The following is an 18,344-nucleotide window of genomic DNA, read 5'->3' on the forward strand; positions in this document are numbered from 1 at the left end:
TTCATTTGTACACATGATTCTCGCTCTTACGACGACTGTAAATACTAGGGTAGATCGTTACACAGTGGACCGAAAAATTGATTATTCAATTACAATATGCTGGCGTAGCGGTAAATTACAATTTTTCAGACTTGAATTTGCATACACAGTGACGGTGTTGCACACAAGCTGCTCGCAATCAGCACAACGATGCCGGCAGTATGACGCGCTACGCAGTAAACACAAACAGAAATCGAGCACATACTTAATATTTAAGTTCAAAAATCGCCAGTGAAAACGACATTGTTCAACTGTCGTCGGGCAAATTGAAATCTGAAACCGGTTGATGATTTGATCGATAAAATGTCATTGTATGCGGCATTTAAAATAGCATTTTAAAAAAACGGCATTTTAGCTTATATAGGTCTAACCTGAATCTTACGGGTTAGATAAAGCCATTAATATTTCGTTTTACTTTTGCAGAATAGTTCTGTTTATGACGCAGTGTAATAAGTAGCTTGTTATGTGTTAGCGTGCCATGTAGCTTGTTATATATCATTCGCACAATAATTATTTAAAAATGGTGGTAGTTCACTTTTCAGTTTCAGTCACAGTTTTCATAAAAGGACTGAATTTAATGGACGTAGTTAGGTGTGTGGCACTGTGTGTCGTATGTATTGTACGTCTGCTGCAGTAGGCCGGCACTGCACTATAGGTTATGCGTGCCTTTTCCCCTAATTTGTAATAGGGGTTTTTTGCCGCATAACAGCAAACGGAACTCAATAAAGGTTGATATATATAAATTTGCAAGCCTTTTCGGCCGAAGAAATTCGCTTGCAAAAATTTGCTTATGTATTGTACGATGCATGGTATTTCTTAACGTCACATGTAACCCGATATATATACGCTAGGTAATCTGGTTATGTTGACTGATAGATAGTTAAAAGTTTGCAATATTTTATGATAAATTAAATTAATGCGTGTTCTACCGTTATACTTCCACTCGTGCTGTACTACTACAGTATGAGTAAAACTGTAAAAGCGACTTCGATCACACAGTTTTTACTCCGAAAAACTATAACAGCTTCGATTTCAAATTATTACGATATGCTGTATTCAGTATTATGTAGTATGGACACGGTAGTATGGAGGCTTACGTACATAATATATATATACATATGAGATATTACACTTTGATTTACTGGTTAGCTCCAGATTCGCTAATGGTTTGAGTACGAATATTCATTAAAACGAAGCACAGGTTCTTAAAAGATTACAGACATAATCATTCCCAGGTGCTCACTAACACTACCACGCAAAATACGTTTGTATAGAATCTATTATATCTATATTAGTATGTCTTAACTGTGCTATTATACGCATTAGCAAAGGTACTACAATAGAATTCTATTTAAGGTAATAAGTCCAGGATAAGTATAAGGCCTCGTCCCGAATTCAAAGCGAATCTCGTTGCGATACAGCAACTCCACCTCGCGAGGTGGCTTCGCGTACCGTATCTGTAGGCGTGGCCACTGCATACAGCCACCTCGTGCGGTTGAGCAACCGTACCATAGCGAGATTCGCTTTGAATTCGGGACAAGGCCTAAGATGCCTGGCAGAGTCGTACATCGTACAGAAGGCGTAGCGCACGGAAGTGGAACTGGGCCAGGTACTTACATCAACAACAAGCTGTCTAACCCTAGCGGCCTAGTCATGCACCGGGTGGCTGCGCAGGCTGTACATGGTTTTTGCGATTGGCATACCACACTACCACGCGCGGTCTCGCTACGCCTCTGCGCTCGAGTGCACTATAGCGAGAAGCAACAGGACCGCTGGTTGCTGTCTGCGGGGATGATTCCTGTTTCTATGATTCTGCCCAATCCCTCCCCGACGGCGCCGCGATCTCTCTGTGTTAGCGCGAGAGAGGCTGGTGGTGTCTCCCATTTATTTTTTCCCAAGGCCTTCGTGCATGCAGCGGCACTAATCCCATGATACCTGTTCATGTGTACAACATTACCGCATTACATTCGTACTGCACCAAAACCAACTATCGGGACTAGCAACAGCCGCTGGAACGTTTATCGTGCATGTCACTGGTGTCACAGTGTTGTGTACTGTGATGATGAACAAAATTCCCATTCTACTCCGATCCCTCCGTCGGCTGGTTTTGCACGGCATTTGTCGAGGATCAATATGCTTCCCATTCGCTTCCCTGTGTGTACCGAGCGTTATGTGTGTACGCCAACCTTGATTTTCTCACCATAATAACATAACAGATTGGATTGCTTATATTTTCTTATCAATCCACCATCGTGTACACTGGATGAATGCTGCTTTATTTTGACGTCCGTCCTGTATGCTGCCTATCTGTGTCATGAGTTCTGGCTCAAGGAACGTAAGTGCTTTATGTGATCATGATCGTGTAATGTATTACTACATGCTGAAAGGGTCAATTTACATTTTCAAGTGCTACTTTCTGTTGTGCTCCATTGAATCCCATCGAGAAAACATTTTGTTCCTTCGTATATTAATCATATGACATTCGCAGCGGATGGTCACTTTCAGCACATGGAACGTAATGTCCGTGTTTGACCAGCGAATGGAACAGCGCATTTCGTCGTATTGCTAGAGTTTTGATGTACCGCCTGTGCGCTACTAGAAAACTTCCTCTTGGGAAACATACGTACGGTTTCAGTAGTTCGATTTTATGAATACTTTTATACGAAATACACGTTAAGTCCGAAAGTCCGGCGTATGAAATTTGTTAAATGCTATCGAGGGATATACATTATGTTAAGTAATATCTATATTTTACTTCTCCTACTGATGTAAGTTATGCCTACCGTCGTACCGATACTGCGAAAAACTTTTCCCTTAACATCCTGCTGTCTAATGTATTCCTTTTAACGTCTAATGTATTCCTTTTGCAAACGTCCTGCTACACATTGATATTAAACTCTGACTATATTTTCATGTTGGGTCACATTGGTTAACGATATTATGTATTGTAATGTTTTTCGAAATAATTCCTTTTTGAATAAAATTTCATCATATGGGACATCGATTTTTGTCGTATACTCGTATTGTGCTACGATATCGCTATAATCAGCAGTTAAGCCATACAATGATTTATTGGCTGATTAGCAAACATTGAGTGAAAATTTCAGCATTGCCGGATTGATGAGCCCGTGACCGGCAGGATAAGTGCAAAAACAGTTAGGCGTCGTGTTTGTTTGGGCCTTGGAGTAATAAAATAATCCTGAGGGCCAATGTTTATCAAAGTGAGGGGAATGATGCATCAGCTGACGATAATTCAGCTCATGTCGACGGATGGCATTCGTTTTTTTCCCACGTAATTTAACTACAATGCCCTGCGATCGCGATAACGACGACGGCACTGTGGGCTCTGCAACAGTGTACTGAAAATGAAGTCTGACGGGAAACAGTAAAGCGGATCGATTGATTTCCGGTCCGGTATGTGTCGCCTGCTGTAGTGTATGTATGGGCCTTGGCGCTAATGTTTCGGCATTGTGGTTAATGGTTATAAACGTTGAGCGTTGGTGGTGTTCACGCAGTATATATCCTTTCCCCGATTTTAACGCATGCATACAAGAATATATAGTTGGATTTTGATACCGCTCCCGTATTTATCGCTGCCCCCATGATAGGCCAGAGAATATAAGTACACATGCTAATTCCTTGACGTTAATGTACTGACATGGGTGCACGATTAGTGGCGCTGGACACATTATGATTAAGATCTTTTTATATCCGCACCAGTACCATTAATGCGCTTTTTCGCCTTCCAACGCGCTACTTTCAAGGGAGTGAGAATTGCTGGCTAGGGTACATTAATCTCACGTTTCTCCCTCATTAGAGATTTCCCTGGAAAGGTTTTTCCTCCACTGTATTCTTCCATGAAAACAGGTTCTAAACAAATTTTGGAGCGGAATCTTCCAAAAGTAAGGAAGGGAAAATGCAGACTACAATGCCTCAATTAATAGTATTATACATTTTTGATAATAATCGGTGTGTTCTGCCTTCGTCAGGATATTCACATTCGTCTGAATGACTTGCGTCAGGGACAACAAATCCCTGATTGCCTCATCGTCGGCAACCAGAGGCAGCCGGCAAGCGACAACAGTCACATTGTATATAGGCATATGAAGAGTTAGCAACAGGGTCAAATGGGATTTTTTCCGCTTGATCTCGTAAATTCGGGAAAATGAAGAGGGATTAGCGTTTTAACTTTCTCGCATCATAAGATTTGAATGCCGTAAAATTTGAAAATATCCACTTTACACTGTGTATACAGACGAGTGAACATGAACTTATCCCGTTCCGTTGATTTAAACTTATGTGCCAAAAACGCTTACATTGCGTCAGTATCATTTCATGATTACTACAAACATTGTACATCAGCTTTGATTAGACATAGCATGCTTCAGTGAAATCCATGAAATGTTATAATCACGCAACAGTAAACCTGCGGAGAGATTTAGGAAGGCCAGTATTACAACGCGTGCGCTGCCATATTGCGGAAGCGCTACGTCGCTTATTTGTTGATTACTAACAATGTCGGTCGATTTTACCGGTATTCCTTGGTAGCTCATTATAATTACTTTGTTTTCCTTCCTTAATTGTAGAAACAGAATCCTGTGCGCATGGGTCTTGAACAATTCTGGTGTAAATCGTTCACAGCCGGCAGAGTGTGGAGTCAACTGATGGGTTTATTGGGATTTTTTATGCCCAGAGCTTAGAACAAGTTGTAAATTCGTTAGGGCTGTGGCTGATCATTAGGTGCCTTTTGAGACCAGCTTGATCCGTGCGTAAAACTGTCATTTCGCTTTCTCTCCCACTCCCTGCCGCGCTGCCGCACATCCATAGTCCCAAGTCCCAGTCGGAAAATGTCGCTCTACTAAATTATACAGCGGAAATCTCATAAATTTTGCGCTGTTTACTCGGCCGTAAAAACATATGTTGGGCTTGTATGCGGCGTTGCTTTTGCAGCTTAATTTAGAAAATAAGACAGCCGGATTACCTGTTGTTTTAGAAGGTGCCTGGATGCACTGATACATGCATATGCGTACCACATTTTGTAGTTTTGAAACATTTTTCATGATCTGAATCGGCGACGTCGACTATATTATTTATTGTTGTTCCTGCTATGTATTGAATTGACTTAGGCGCTGTTATAAAGGTTAAGCACACGATAGGTCATTAACTCAGTGTCGTGACAATTTTATGAGAAATATTTTCTTGCCTGGTTCAGGAGATCTCGCTAACTGAAAAAAGGAGAAAAGCGTATTCAGAAATTAAATACTTTAAATCTTAACTGCAGCTAAAGAAGTTTTTTAGTGTGGTGCGGTATGAGTACTGCACAATTTCTGCCGTAGCATGGAGGAGTGTGTCGGCGCCGCATGTATGAATTTAAATGTGCTTTCAGATTTGCATCCTTCCATCCATCATAATTACGCCGCTTAGCTGTTAGGACTGCCGACGTATCGGAAGTGTCAGGAGTCGGTCTAGTTCACTGCTAATAAGCGGCCCTCCTGTACACTGTCACTCGGCCGGGTTAGCGCGGTGTGCATCTAACAGGCATGGCTGGTTTCGCACCGGTTCCAGGTTCCGGTGGACTTCCGTCGCCCACTGTCACCCCTCATGTGCCCGACGCGTGGGTGTGTCCTGATGATCGACAGCTGGCTTTACGCGGAAGGTATGGGCAAACATTAATTACACCAGTGATTAGTTATATTAAATAGGAGGACCTCACGTGTCCCTCTATTCCTGATTCTATTGTTGTTAATACTTATTTTGGATAACTGATTAATTCTTGAATTTTTTGCTAACGGCTTCCTTAATGTGAATTAATATATATTAGCTTTTGATCTTCTCTGCCGTCTGCCGTTCTTCATATTATATCTGTACGTTTTGAAACGATGCTTTTAATCCCGTAAAATGTCTGAGCTGCCAACACTGATTTGCGCATTTTTGTTACAGCTGTATTCGTAAATTTGATACAAACCGCTGCTTACGATTAGTTGCTGACCCCTGCCGGTACGGCCCAGTTTGTTGGACTATTTCATGAATTTCGTTTTTAACTTTGACATAAGCATTAGTTTCACAGGCTGAATGTAAAGAACTCCGCCCGTAATTTTAAAAAATTTCCGAATGTTAAGAAGCGTTTTACTTTTCGGTTTTCTGGGTAGCATTACAGGCAACAGTGGAGTCGGCAGAAACATACAACAGTGACTTTTGCCGTAGAGTTTACTTTCTGGGAACATAATTATGGCCTCAGTCCATACTTGTACAGTTAGCAGAGAAGCAAAATGAGACAAATGTTTACAACTGGATTGCAGCGGTTTCGGTCTAGTTCTCTTTGTATTAGCGCTTGAATAGATTGAATGGACTCTAATTGAATTGGGAAGGGTACTGATCCCACGAAGACGTCACTTTTTTCGTACTTTATGCTACAGTCCTGCTTCTTGTGGTGTATTTTAGAATCTCCCGGCAGCAGTCTTACTCTTTTATTGTGCACAACAAACGTTTTTGTACTCAGAATTAAGCAAAAACAGTCATGTTTCGATTTGTGATTTTCTGCTGGAGTCGGAAGTACGAGCAAATCTAACCTTTTTCTAAAGATAATGGGCTGAATATATGTGTTGTAGTGATTTGCATACATCAACCTCTGACTCCGCGTATGTAAATAATACGTTTGTTGTCGTTTCTCGATCTCTTGTAAAAAATACCGTATTTTATTGAATACAGCGAAGGTGTGAATTAAAACCTAATGAGATAGTTCGAACGCAGTTGATATCGCAAAAAAAAAACTTGAGAATAAATCACGCATCCAGGACTGGGTGAAAATAGTTTGTTGACTAGCGCCAGTGTTCATAATCTCTTATTTTGCTACGACAGATTAAAGGCGGGATGGTCTGTACATTCTAATAAAGCATCAGCGCCTGCCAAGAAATCCGTGCCGGCACCCTTGACTTATGAGGAGCAGGAGGCAATCTTGTCAGTAATCCGTCGCGCCGAAGCCATGGAACAGCAGGAACAAGAGCGCATCGGGTATATCCGCGTGACCTTTGCGATAATCTATCAAATTAGTACAACACAAAACGTCGATTAACAGGTTTATTAAAAATGTATAGAGATGATTTCAAGAAATAATTTGGTCGTAAGCTTTTGATTAAATGTGTACCGCATCGTGGTAATTTGTAGAAAATTGGTGGATCGACTGGATAATTTGAAGAAACTGACGGCTGGCAATGGGATCACGCACTGTGCATTCTGCGGGCGTGAGTTTGGACGCGTGCTGGGCGGATCACCGCAGACATGCAAAGACTGTGGTCAGGTGTGTGGAGCATGCATTGTTACTTGTCACGCTCGTGGTTGCACTGGCTTTAGCCATATTGAAAGTCGGGAAAAACAGATCAATGTTCTTGTTCACGTATACAGGCAGTGTGCTCAAAGTGCGGCGTCGACACGTCGGATACACGGAAGCGTTCCATCTGGTTGTGCAAAGTATGCAGTGAGGCTCGGGAAGTGTGGAAGAAGTCGGGGGCGTGGTTTTTTAAAGGAATACCCAAGCACATCATGCCCGAGAAGAACGACAACGGAACGCTGGGTAATACCAACAAACGGGTTAGTGGTCCCGGCGAGATCAAGCCCTCGCCCACGGTGACCACCGCCATTGAGGTCAGCTCCCCGTCACGCTCACCATCCACTGCGCATCTCACCCAGTCGCCGCCCAAAACGCCGCTGTTGACCGCGTCGGAAGCGGCATCCCGCCGGCCGTCCATCAGCATGATGTGGTCCTTTATGACCAATCGCTCCAAAGATGAAACACCCGGTCCACCACCGCCCTCACCCGCGCCCACTTCCATGCAGGCCATGTCCGGGCCGGGTGGTAAGCCAGCGCACATCCTAGCGGATACGGATCAGGAAGAGACGGTGGTCATTCATCGAACGTTTAGTCGACGGCGGCATCAGACCGATACCGGTTGGTACTACTGATACAAAACACCAACTCCGTATTAACGTTGGTACTTTTAAATCTTTTAAATAGATAGCGAATCGGGAATGTCCGCTCGCGGCAGCATCGATAGCACCACATCGGATGCGTCGAAATCCTTTGGTGATCACGACTCGGGCTCATTCCGGATGAAGGACTCATCGGGGTCATTTCGTATGCGCATGCGAAGTAAAACCGAAACGGGTAAATAGCGCGTGTGCCACCACGGCTGTTATTCCAATACTGACAGTATGATTTCCAGTAGCCACTCTTTCTCGGCCGGTCACCACACCACCCGCTCCGAACTCGAACACGTCTCCACCGCGGAATCGCGGAGAGTCGTTTAATGTGCCAGTATCCACCCCCGAGCGACGTCAGGACGCCCTGGCTCCCACGGTCACGCCCATCACACCACAGCCGTCGCCTTCTCCCACGCCCACGCCCGTCCGGACTCGATCGCTCAAGCAGCCTAAGCGCAGCGTCGATTTCAGCAGTTCGGCTTCCAGCCATGCTTCCAACCGAACCACTCAGAATGGCATCGATATGGATGAACAGTCTACCAGTTTTGTTGAATCTCCGGAAGATGACCTCAGTAAGTACAGCAGTCTATTTAAACAGTTCGAAGCAACATGTTTTGAAGCGAATATAATGATGGCGCAAATTTTTACGGCACACTTGACACGAGATTTCTGTGAAATGAATCTTGATGTTCACTTACGCAAAGCGTGGCTTCGCGCTGAGTGCATGGATAATGATCCACTTTTGTAAATAATTTAGTGATTATTGTCCCGTGCCGTGCAAAACAGCGCATAATTGATGCTGCTCTTTGCAGCATCGCTGGGATATTTGGAATTTGACCTCATGTACAACGCAACGCAGTGTACACTCCAGTGCAGAATTATTCGTGCACGTGTAAGTGACTGTGAAAAATTAGTGCATGCGAAATTATTTGTCGAACTGAATTTCTTTCAAGAATTTAAAAGCCATGGACCGCAATGGGTTGTCGGATCCATACGTAAAACTACACTTGCTCCCCGGTGCCAGCAAGTCCAACAAACAACGAACGCACACGATCAACAAGACGCTCAACCCGGTGTTCAACGAAACACTGACGTACTATGGTATGACGGATGACGATATGGCGCGCAAAATTCTTCGCCTTGCCGTATTGGATGAGGATACGTTTGGGCACGATTTCATCGGGGAAACCCGGGTGCCGCTGAAACGACTGATGTCCACTTCCATGGAGTGGAAACATTTCGATGTGGTACTGGAGAAACGAATCCCGGTGGCCGATAAGGGGGATGAACTGCTGGAAGAACGGGGGAGAATCCTAATTCGGCTGATGTATTCGGTGAAACGACAGGCTCTGGTGGTGGGAATTGTTCGTTGTGCCGGACTGCCGGCCATGGATCGGGATGGGTTTAGCGATCCTTACGTTAAAATGTAAGAACGGATCTGGTAATTAACGAAGTCCTGATGATGTTTTCATATCCGAAAGCTGACGGCAGCGGATGCACATTAGTTTCCACGTTTTACCAATCATTGTTGCGTCGATCGTGATTGGTGATCATTATAAATTCGTTACTTGATTGTATTGCACTTTTTTGTGGCATTTAATTGGCAAGTATACAACGATCTTCTGTAGATACTTAAAACCCGATCCGCTAAAGAAAACTAAGAACAAAACCGGAGTAAAGAAACACACACTGAATCCGGAATATAATGAGGTAAGTTGTATCTATTATAGTAAAGGTGTACACGTACCTTGCTGTGACCTTTCACCAAATTACCTTACACCAAAGGCAAGACACATCGAAAACACAAATATTCAGCATCGATGTGTGTTATGCACGACCTTTTGATTATTCAGGAGTTTACCTATCCAATCAAACTGGGCGATCTGTTGAAGAAGACCTTAGAAATTACCGTGTGGGATAAAGATTTCGCTAAAACCAGCGATTTTATTGGTAACAATAACTAAATCACTTATTTCAAAACTGGACATGTGAATCAAAACTTTGATTTGTTTCCGTGCCTTGCATAGGTGGCGTGCAAATGGGCATAAATTCCAAAGGTGAGAAGCTGAAACACTGGTATGAAATGCTGCGCAATCCCGATACAAAATATGAAAAATGGCATGGTTTGGTGGATGAAGAATTTCTAGAATCCTGCTAATGCTGCTGCTCACTACGTTTTGATCTCTTAGTACACTTCTTGTTTACAGTCAGGTTCTCGCATCGTTTTCGGTGTGAGTTATGCTTGTGATCAGGTATTTTTTCATTGCAGCTAAATAGTAATTATTATGTAATTTGTAAATCTTTAATTGTCTTGTGTGAGCTATTTGCCGTCCAGCTTCCTGTTACATACCGCAGAAAATGGCTTGGTGATGTACGCAGATAACGATGTGCCGTTATAATTCTGCGTACTGCGCGCTCATCAAGCTCGCGATCCGCATCGGTGCAATCATGCAAAAAGAACAACCATAAACCGATGGGCGAGCAAAGTTCAAAGAATGCAGCTAAACAGAATTACGGCATATAAGTATCATCTGAATTAGGGATTTTTTAAGTGCCTAGTGCAACGCCATCCAAACTGACCTTTTTAGTTAAGGTTAAGGAGCACATCCTTATGAGACGCAGTACGGTGTGCAGTGTAAGTTCACACTGTACTGTAAACACCTTCCTTTTGGCATACTGCCTGAATTTTCGAGGGCTGATCCAATCTTGGTAGGCGTTTTTGGTGCCATACTTTACAGTAACGAATGTAAGTATGTACTTTTCTAATGCAGTAATTACAGATATGTACACAGTCTGTACACTTACACACGTTTGGTCATAAAATTAAAACCTATAACAGTTATTGTATTTTGTACGACTATCAAGCGACTATTCAAGGCGCTTGTGAGCTGCGTTGACGAATTTTAAAGAAATGGCTTTTCATCGACGTGTGCATCGAAAATGCATGCAGATTACTGACAGTGCCACCGTGGTATTCACTCTGCAAATGATTTAATAATCCAAAATAAAACAAAAATATAAATACTGGATACTGGATTTTATAGTAAAGTCACGACTAAGAAATCCAACGAGTCAAAACGATAAAAAAATCATTAATTCTGTACAGATCATGCGAATAGTTCTTTTAAAGAGGCCACTCTGCTGCTCTCCCCAAACCATCCTTCCTCGGGGACATCGCTCTTGATGTTCTCCATATAATTAGCTACAGCGTCCTGACATCCAACCACATCGGCCTCTTTTAAATCAACATTCTCCGTGCTTCCCTGCTTCTTCGCCTTTCTCTCATCCTTCATCAGTTTCACTTTCGTTCTAGCTATTTGTATAAGCTTTTCTCTACTGGTCAGGTCTGGGCATGTCCTCTCCGCGTCTTTCCACACCGTCTCTACAGCCACTGCCGATGGAGTGATTCGCAGCAGAAAGATGGCTAATTTGGCCAGCTCGGGATGGATTTCCTTAACATACTTCCAGTAGTAGATCTGACCTTGAGCTTTCCATTGTCGAATAGTGGATTGATTGAACGGCTCTTCTTCATCCCGGTAAGCTCCGATGGAAGGAAGCAACGCATCCGGTTGGCAATGAAATACCTGTTCGTACAACTTCAATGCCCAGCTCCCGATTTTCGTCCATTTGATCGTGTTGGCCGTGAAAATGGACAAACGCGTTTCAATGTTAAGAGCGCAGGCAATAATTAGCAACTTCTGGTCGCAGTGATTTTTCCAGAACGTTTCCAGATTGTTTAAGAGAGCTGTCCTCACCAGCATATCGGAAACATTAGCAAAGGCTTTATGCAGAATTTGCAGCTGGATGAGAAGATCGCAAATGAAAAGGTTATCACGCTGAATACTCCGCTGGGCATTGGTAAGTGGCAGCAAAACGTGCTGGAGATTCTCCAAACTGCTCCAAAATGTTTCGTCTTCCATCAATAGTTGCAACTCTATTGGTAATTCGCTATCTTCACTCCTTGAAAAATCCTGCCAAAAACAAACATAAATTTCTTAATTTAACGCAATGCATCGTTGACACAATACAATGCAGTAACTGTACGATGAAATAATTCTTAGTATTCCACTATTATTGAGTGCGTGGTTGCGTATTTTCTGATACAAAATTAATGTAGAAAGTTATGTACTGTACGTACATTTTTGCATAATACTCTACTAAGATGTGTTTGAAAGTAGAAATCATAATGGGTAACTTTTTCTTTCTTTCATCTCATCTATCTGTGATTCTTAATGCAGTAACGTCCTCTAACACTAAGGCCTCGTCCCGAATTTGAAGCGAATCTCGTTGCGATACAGCAACTCCACCTCGCGAGGTGGCTTCGCGTACCGTATCTGTAGGCGTGGCCACTGCATACAGCCACCTCGTGCGGTTGAGCAACCGTACCATAGCGAGATTCGCTTCGAATTCGGGACAAGGCCTAATGACGACGGGTCGACCCGGCAAGATTTTTGCATGAAATCAATAAGCTGACGTGCTCATTGCGCAGCCTTTCTCCCTATGCAGTATCTATACGAATAGCCATAATAACTTTTGGGCTGATGGTTCTCACAGAGTTATAGTCAACAGGTGTTAAAGATGACAGACATCGATTTTTCGTGCTCTTTGATGCCCGAACAACACCTTACGCACCTGCAAAGCATCTTTGTTTTCCACAATACTGGAGAAGCATTGCACATATGAATTCCAGCGTTGTCCAACAGGAGTGGGCACTTCTTCAGCGCTGGGATCGAATATTAATTGTATCTTCCTAAACAGTTCCGCAGTCGATTTACTCCGGTGAAGACATTCTTGCAGCAAGACTACCTTATCCAGCCATCGCTGGAATTGCAGCAGTTGCAACGCATCTCGCGTTAGTTTATCAAAATGCTGAGAATATAATGGCAAAACGATAAAACTGGAAATCTGCTCGTGCACAGCACGGTGGATATTAATGCAGAGGGAGGATAAAACAATGGACGCCACAGTGGCACCGTGTTCTTGCTGCAGTAACTCTACAGCGTGCATAATTTCCTGAGTCAGTCCCTGTGCAGCTGCGTCCTGGCTTACTGGTTCGGAAACACTCAGGAGAAAGCTATCTGCAATGCTGCCGACCCGCACAGAAGCCACGAACCCTGCAAGAATTTTGGACTTCATCCCAATAAATCATTCAAATCTCCACTTTATATGTTTTCTATACATATTTCCATATGACATAATTTTTGCCCATACGTGCGTGCACCATAAAGTACATTCAGTTCCTTTCGCAAAAATAGATTATGTTAATTATTATTTAACTAGCCTTCTATTTTTGATCAGAAGTCGGTTTCTACATCCCGCTCAACATAAATACTCATACCGGTCACAAAGCGACTCCGCGAATCATTCCACATACGAACATGCAATGTCACACATTCCTGGTCGACCAGTAAGTTGACCGTATCCTTCTTTGTTTCCAGTACAACGCTAGCCAAAACCTCCCCCATCAGATCACTGACGCTCGGAAGCAGTGCCGTCGAATTCAGTGTTTTGAAGAGATGGACAACATGGTTATCAGACAAGGCAGAAAAGGGAATGCCTGCCGAAATACATGCTTTAATCACATCTAAGTCCAACGCTTTCACTTTCGGCACTGCGCTGGGAAGAGTAGTAGCGACTGTGGAAGCACTGGAAGTGGACTCAACGGAAACGGGTCCCGTATCTGGCGGCAGCACGTCGTTATTCTCTGCAACTTTTACCGGAGCCTTTAGCTTAATCGTGGAATAAGTGCGCTTCTTGGACGATCTCCTCATCTGGTCTTCATTAGTCAGGTCCAGCCTAGCTTCGTGCGTCAAGTACGGACATCTCCTCACATGAATCATTAATCGATCCCGTTCGCGACGCAAGGGTTCCCATTCTCCAGTGTGTTCATGGCATGCCACACAATAAGCGACGGAGTGATGTTGGCCGCGATACTTTCCGGGACCTTTTCGAAAGTGCGTCCATAATACGGTATTGCTTTTGTACTCCGGATCCACTAACACAACCAAGGATCTTCGTCAGCTTTAGTAAAAGACAATTAAGTGTCTCATAAAGTATAATCCTAAATTCCCTACTGGCAGTATATCGTCATACGATAAATCGGAATGATTACATCAATTTTCCATAGTTGGATATAAAAACATTACACATTTCATTTATGGAGAAAGCTTCGTATCCATCTATCCGACAGTCGGCACAAGCTTACTCTGGGCGCAAAACTGGAAAAGCGTTAACTACCGGTATACGGTATGTACGTATCCATATAATGCGAATTTTAACAGAATAGACTATTACTATTCCGGTCGTGACTATTACTAATAGTCATGACCGGAAAAGCGAAACAAAGTTTTCAAAATCGAAATATTATGAATTACAGAACAACTGAAAATTAATTACGTTAGCAAAATTTAATTATAAATGCCAAAAACCACAAGCAAATGCCATACCAATAATAATTTAGCCGAAATGTTCGTCTTGTGCAGCAAATAACCCATCGCTCTGAAACAATTTATTAAAATCCCGACTGTACTTATTCCAATTTACCGAAGTGACACTCAATTAACAGGCTAGGAATTTCGCAGTCAACTAAGCAACTTACTCGGACCGTCATCAGAATATTCACCAGAGCCTTGCATCTCATCGTCGTTGACGGGCAGAGCGGCATATTCATCGCATTTAACGGAGGTAGGCATGGGAAGACGCATACTGGAAGACAATTTCTTGGCTTCCATCTTTGGTTTCTTCTGTGCCGACGTGTCACATGCATCACACTGCAGATCAGTTTTAACGCTGGCAGACATGTACGGGCATTTTTTTACATGGCGCATCATCGCTAAACGTTCACCACGCAGCGCCTCCACGATCCCCACTGCTTTGCAAGCACAGCAGAAGGCTTCCGGATGATTACTAGTGCAGTGTTTTCTTGTTCCCTTCTCGAAATAATTCCATAATTTCAATCGCTGGTAGCCACTGCATGAAGCTGGTGGGTCCTCTGCTACTGAAAACAATGCCAGATTTTATGCTATTAAACAATTGCCAATCAATCTGAAGGAATGCCACAAGCGAAGCCCATTGTCAAGTGGCTTACAAGGCAAGGATTCCTCGGATTCATCATCCATCTCTGTTATTAGTAGTAATCGCTCACGGTAGTTACTAAAGTTTCTTCAGGAACACATGCAGTACTTATTATTACCTCATACATGTTATAGCACACGTACAAGCCAAAACTGTAATAATAATTTTATAAACTCAATACAAATTATAATTACAACAGGGAACTGCTCACAATGTTAAATTTGTTTGCGTTTTGAATTTTTGAGAAAATAATTTCAAAACGATGCAAGAAGTACTTACTCGTATTAGCGAACATTCACTTCAACCAGCGACTTTTTATTAAGTGGCAGTCTGTGGCAGTCTGTGGCCCTGCTTCAACATTACACAGTGGAGGCTTAACTCACACAGCGGGCGCTCGACGGTTAGGGCATCAAATGTTAAGTCGAACGCTCTCTCGCAGCAGTCACGTTATTTTGCCCATTCCCCTGTCACAGATGGCAGCAGCGTCGTTTGCCATCGGCTGGTATGCACGCGGTGCAGAGTTCACAACTTTCGCAGAGTTCTCCGTGAATTCGGGGAGGTTGATTCCGAATGAAAAAAGTTTTCAGAGCGAGTGCTCAATGTCCAGCTCTGATGTGGCTGCGTTTATTATCAGCGGTATATCCGACGAAACGGAAGAGTCATCCACAAAAATGCCGCGATTCCACCGTGGTCGACGTTGTTTTGTCAAATCCTGCATGAACTACCAGCGTGATCTGAGTAGGGAACCAGGAGAAATCCGCTTTTACTCTGTTCCCGATGATCCCGAGGCAAGGGAAGTGTACAAAAGCCTGTGCAGCCGCACTGGGGAAGTCGCCAAATGCTCCGTGATATGTTCGCAGCATTTCACAGAAAACGATTTAACAAAATCTGGGCATTTAAAAAGGAACGCGCTGCCCAGTCTGAATCTTATTACGTGAGTGCGTTTTACTGATACAGAGATACTTAACAGGTTATTACCGTTTTTCTGTGTCATTAATTCGGCAGTTTCCAAAAGAAAATGTGTACACTACTATCTATATTTGGTCGTAATTGTTAAGAAGACCGCTATGTTAAGAAATTGCGCATCGTTCTTTCGGAAAAATAAGTAATGTCATTCTATCGGAAATACAGCATTACGGTATAGAACATAGGTTACTAACAGAAAAACAATGGTAAGCGGGACTTCGAAATTTTAAAACTCGCTATGAGCCAGTGGGAAAACAGGTTTCAGTGTTCAGATAATTTTCACGTCATCAAATGTGACGTGACCATTGGGCATTTTTAAAAATTATCGAATTCGGTTTTTTTTCGCTTTCATATGAATTACTATGACTGTGTCTACTCTAATATTTGCTGCCTGCTCTTTCAACTATCGCTTTATCAGAAAATACGCAATGTTTAAATAGCTGTACACGTAGTCTGTAAAACAGGTGCTGCATTGCAGTGAATTATGGGATGTGGACAAGCCGGTACGAATTGGAAAGAAATGGAAAGGAAACCTGTGCGCCGTGCAGGGCTGCCGCAGTTACACGGGAGAGCGGCAAATTATGAATCTCCACTTTTTCTACTGCCCCCAGAAATCCTTGTCCGAGCAGTCGGATGAAGCGATGGACTTGTATAACAAGTGGTTCATGGCCTGTGGTCGGAATGACATTGACCAGTTTTCCAAGTATCACCGCGTCTGCTCGCTGCATTTCGAGCCGGATGACATCGATCTCGATACAAACCGCGCCAAATTACGGCCAACTGCTTATCCCACTCGCTTTCTGCCCGGCACTGAGGAAGAAATGCCTCACGCCAAACTGCTTGAAGAAAGAACAAGGAATGTGGAAGCGGATGAGGAGAAAATTCGGCGATACCGATTTGAGAAAGGCTGCAAAGAAACTTGGTAACAAATGCTGGAACTTCTACTAGCACTGACTGCAACAAAACCTTAAATGTTAAAGCGGACTATTATTATATTTCTGTTTGTTTGTATAATAATAGTTTGTGCAATAATATAATTGTGGCATTCTCTGCACCTCATTCTTGCATTTCTATCGTCATAGCGATTTCTTTGCATTTTCTGTTAATTGATATTGTCGTAGGAAGCACATTCGAAATCCGTATTACAAGCCGCCGGCGCCAACGGACAATCTGGGAAATTGGTCCGTTTTCGAGAAGCACGATGCCTTTATAACGTTCAGTCGAGTCCGGAAAGGCAACAACTCTCGTTTAATGTACAGCGCCGTGGTAGATTTTGTGCGCTTCGAGGAGGACATGAGCGCCACCCTGTCATCGGGCAGCCACAACATCCTGCCGCAGAAATACAGCGATTTCCTGGAAGACGGCCGCGCCGCGTCCACTAAAATGGTGGAGAGCATGTTCAACTTCGATTTCCAGTCCTGTGAAGTGGTCCTCGTGATCCAGTCGGTGCCGCCGCTGAACGTGGTCGATCAGGCGTTTCTGGTCAGTCTAGGCGACAGTGTGACGCAGGTGACCTTTGAAGACGGCTTGACCACGGTCACGCAGGCTCTGCAAGTGGATGGCGACATGGTGGCGGACAGCTCAGCCTCGGAAGCGACACTGGCAGCGCCTTCGGACCACAATGCAAGCGATCAGGACATGATCGATGCATTAACGCCGCTGGATGATATGAGCGCCACACCGGAAGAATCCGTCACCACCACTGCGGAACTGGAAACGGAGATCGTGGAGTCCAGTATTCCGGTGCCACAGGGGAAGAAGCGCGGTCGGAAACCGATGGCGGTTATGAGAAACATCGCGAAGAAAGTTATAATTGGGGATTCAAAGATCGGCTAGGTGCAATGGCATGCGTAACGGTAGTTGCGCACGGTGATTCTTTGTACACAATGTTCATTTTTGGACATAGCTTTATATAAGGACCGTGTGGCGTATGCCACATAAAACGATAAGTCTGCTTCTCCTGAAGGACAAATTTGTTCGACCATCATGTTACTTGTTAGTAATTGCAAGTGGTGTTCGCCGAAACGATCTGCTCTTCTTTCCTGGATTTGGATTCGGGTTTTCTGTGCATTTGTTTTAGTTTTTATACATTAAAATTGAGGTTTAAAGATTTAAATAATACAGTTCGTTTTCAGTTGTTTTAAACCTGTTTTCTACCCTTCAACTTTAATTCCTTAGTCGCTAGTTTACATTTTCTTTGGAGAATGAAAGAAAACTTATCAAATGGCACGAGTTCGGTTTTTTACACTTGCAAATATGATTTCATCTTGGTTACTCATTTCTTTCAC

At 43.4% G+C, this 18,344-nt stretch overlaps 3 protein-coding genes across 10 annotated transcripts; 2 read left to right on the top strand and 1 right to left on the bottom strand.

Moving 5' to 3' along the window:
• The first annotated feature begins 1,784 nt into the window (after positions 1-1,784).
• LOC129580887 (rabphilin-3A-like) lies at positions 1,785-10,492 on the top strand. 5 transcript variants are annotated; one of them, XM_055471635.1, is made up of 14 exons: positions 1,786-2,374; positions 2,528-2,662; positions 3,147-3,453; positions 5,426-5,695; positions 6,898-7,050; positions 7,204-7,336; positions 7,441-7,984; positions 8,051-8,200; positions 8,259-8,588; positions 8,829-8,908; positions 8,970-9,442; positions 9,645-9,726; positions 9,870-9,966; positions 10,044-10,492. In XM_055471635.1, the coding sequence occupies exons 4-14, from the start codon at positions 5,580-5,582 to the stop codon at positions 10,172-10,174; spliced, it is 2,289 nt and encodes a 762-aa protein (XP_055327610.1). In that variant the 5' UTR covers positions 1,786-2,374; positions 2,528-2,662; positions 3,147-3,453; positions 5,426-5,579; the 3' UTR covers positions 10,175-10,492. The 5 variants fall into 5 exon arrangements, with proteins under 5 accessions (XP_055327613.1, XP_055327610.1, XP_055327609.1 ...); XM_055471634.1 differs by having other exon boundaries at positions 2,528-2,609; XM_055471638.1 differs by lacking the exons at positions 2,528-2,662; positions 3,147-3,453 and having other exon boundaries at positions 1,785-2,374; positions 8,262-8,588.
• Positions 10,493-10,887: 395 nt separating this feature from the next.
• On the bottom strand, positions 10,888-16,188 carry LOC129581232 (uncharacterized). 4 transcript variants are annotated; one of them, XM_055472199.1, is made up of 5 exons: positions 15,370-16,188; positions 14,615-15,010; positions 13,355-14,011; positions 12,649-13,130; positions 10,888-11,987 (listed from the first exon to the last, which is right to left on the bottom strand). In XM_055472199.1, the coding sequence occupies exons 1-5, from the start codon at positions 15,383-15,385 to the stop codon at positions 11,124-11,126; spliced, it is 2,415 nt and encodes an 804-aa protein (XP_055328174.1). In that variant the 5' UTR covers positions 15,386-16,188; the 3' UTR covers positions 10,888-11,123. The 4 variants fall into 4 exon arrangements, with proteins under 4 accessions (XP_055328174.1, XP_055328173.1, XP_055328172.1 ...); XM_055472198.1 differs by having other exon boundaries at positions 14,615-15,013; XM_055472197.1 differs by lacking the exon at positions 15,370-16,188 and adding an exon at positions 15,104-15,359.
• LOC129581233 (uncharacterized) lies at positions 15,612-18,340 on the top strand. Its single transcript, XM_055472200.1, has 3 exons — positions 15,612-16,024; positions 16,535-16,978; positions 17,178-18,340. Exons 1-3 carry the CDS (start codon positions 15,690-15,692, stop codon positions 17,890-17,892), a joined length of 1,494 nt encoding a protein of 497 aa, XP_055328175.1. The 5' UTR covers positions 15,612-15,689; the 3' UTR covers positions 17,893-18,340.
• Positions 18,341-18,344: the final 4 nt, after the last annotated feature.

Source organism: Paramacrobiotus metropolitanus, unplaced genomic scaffold, assembly GCF_019649055.1.
Source record: "Paramacrobiotus metropolitanus isolate TYO unplaced genomic scaffold, Prichtersi_v1.0 Parri_scaffold0000005, whole genome shotgun sequence".
Classification (NCBI taxonomy): Eukaryota; Metazoa; Tardigrada; class Eutardigrada; order Parachela; family Macrobiotidae; genus Paramacrobiotus; species Paramacrobiotus metropolitanus.

Coding starts and splice junctions, on each gene's coding strand:
- LOC129580887 (XM_055471635.1), top strand. CDS start 5,580: ATGGCTGGTTTCGCACCGGTTCCAGGTTCCGGTGGACTTCCGTCGCCC. Junction 7,337..7,440: donor CATGCAAAGACTGTGGTCAG/GTGTGTGGAGCA, acceptor TCACGTATACAG/GCAGTGTGCTCAAAGTGCGG. Junction 8,201..8,258: donor GCGAAGTAAAACCGAAACGG/GTAAATAGCGCG, acceptor TATGATTTCCAG/TAGCCACTCTTTCTCGGCCG.
- LOC129581232 (XM_055472196.1), bottom strand. CDS start 15,134: ATGGATGATGAATCCGAGGAATCCTTGCCTT. Junction 14,012..14,614: donor ATATTCTGATGACGGTCCGA/GTAAGTTGCTTA, acceptor TGGTTGTGTTAG/TGGATCCGGAGTACAAAAGC. Junction 11,988..12,648: donor AAAACAAAGATGCTTTGCAG/GTGCGTAAGGTG, acceptor TGTTTTTGGCAG/GATTTTTCAAGGAGTGAAGA.
- LOC129581233 (XM_055472200.1), top strand. CDS start 15,690: ATGTCCAGCTCTGATGTGGCTGCGTTTATTATCAGCGGTATATCCGAC. Junction 16,025..16,534: donor CCCAGTCTGAATCTTATTAC/GTGAGTGCGTTT, acceptor GCTGCATTGCAG/TGAATTATGGGATGTGGACA. Junction 16,979..17,177: donor AAAGGCTGCAAAGAAACTTG/GTAACAAATGCT, acceptor ATATTGTCGTAG/GAAGCACATTCGAAATCCGT.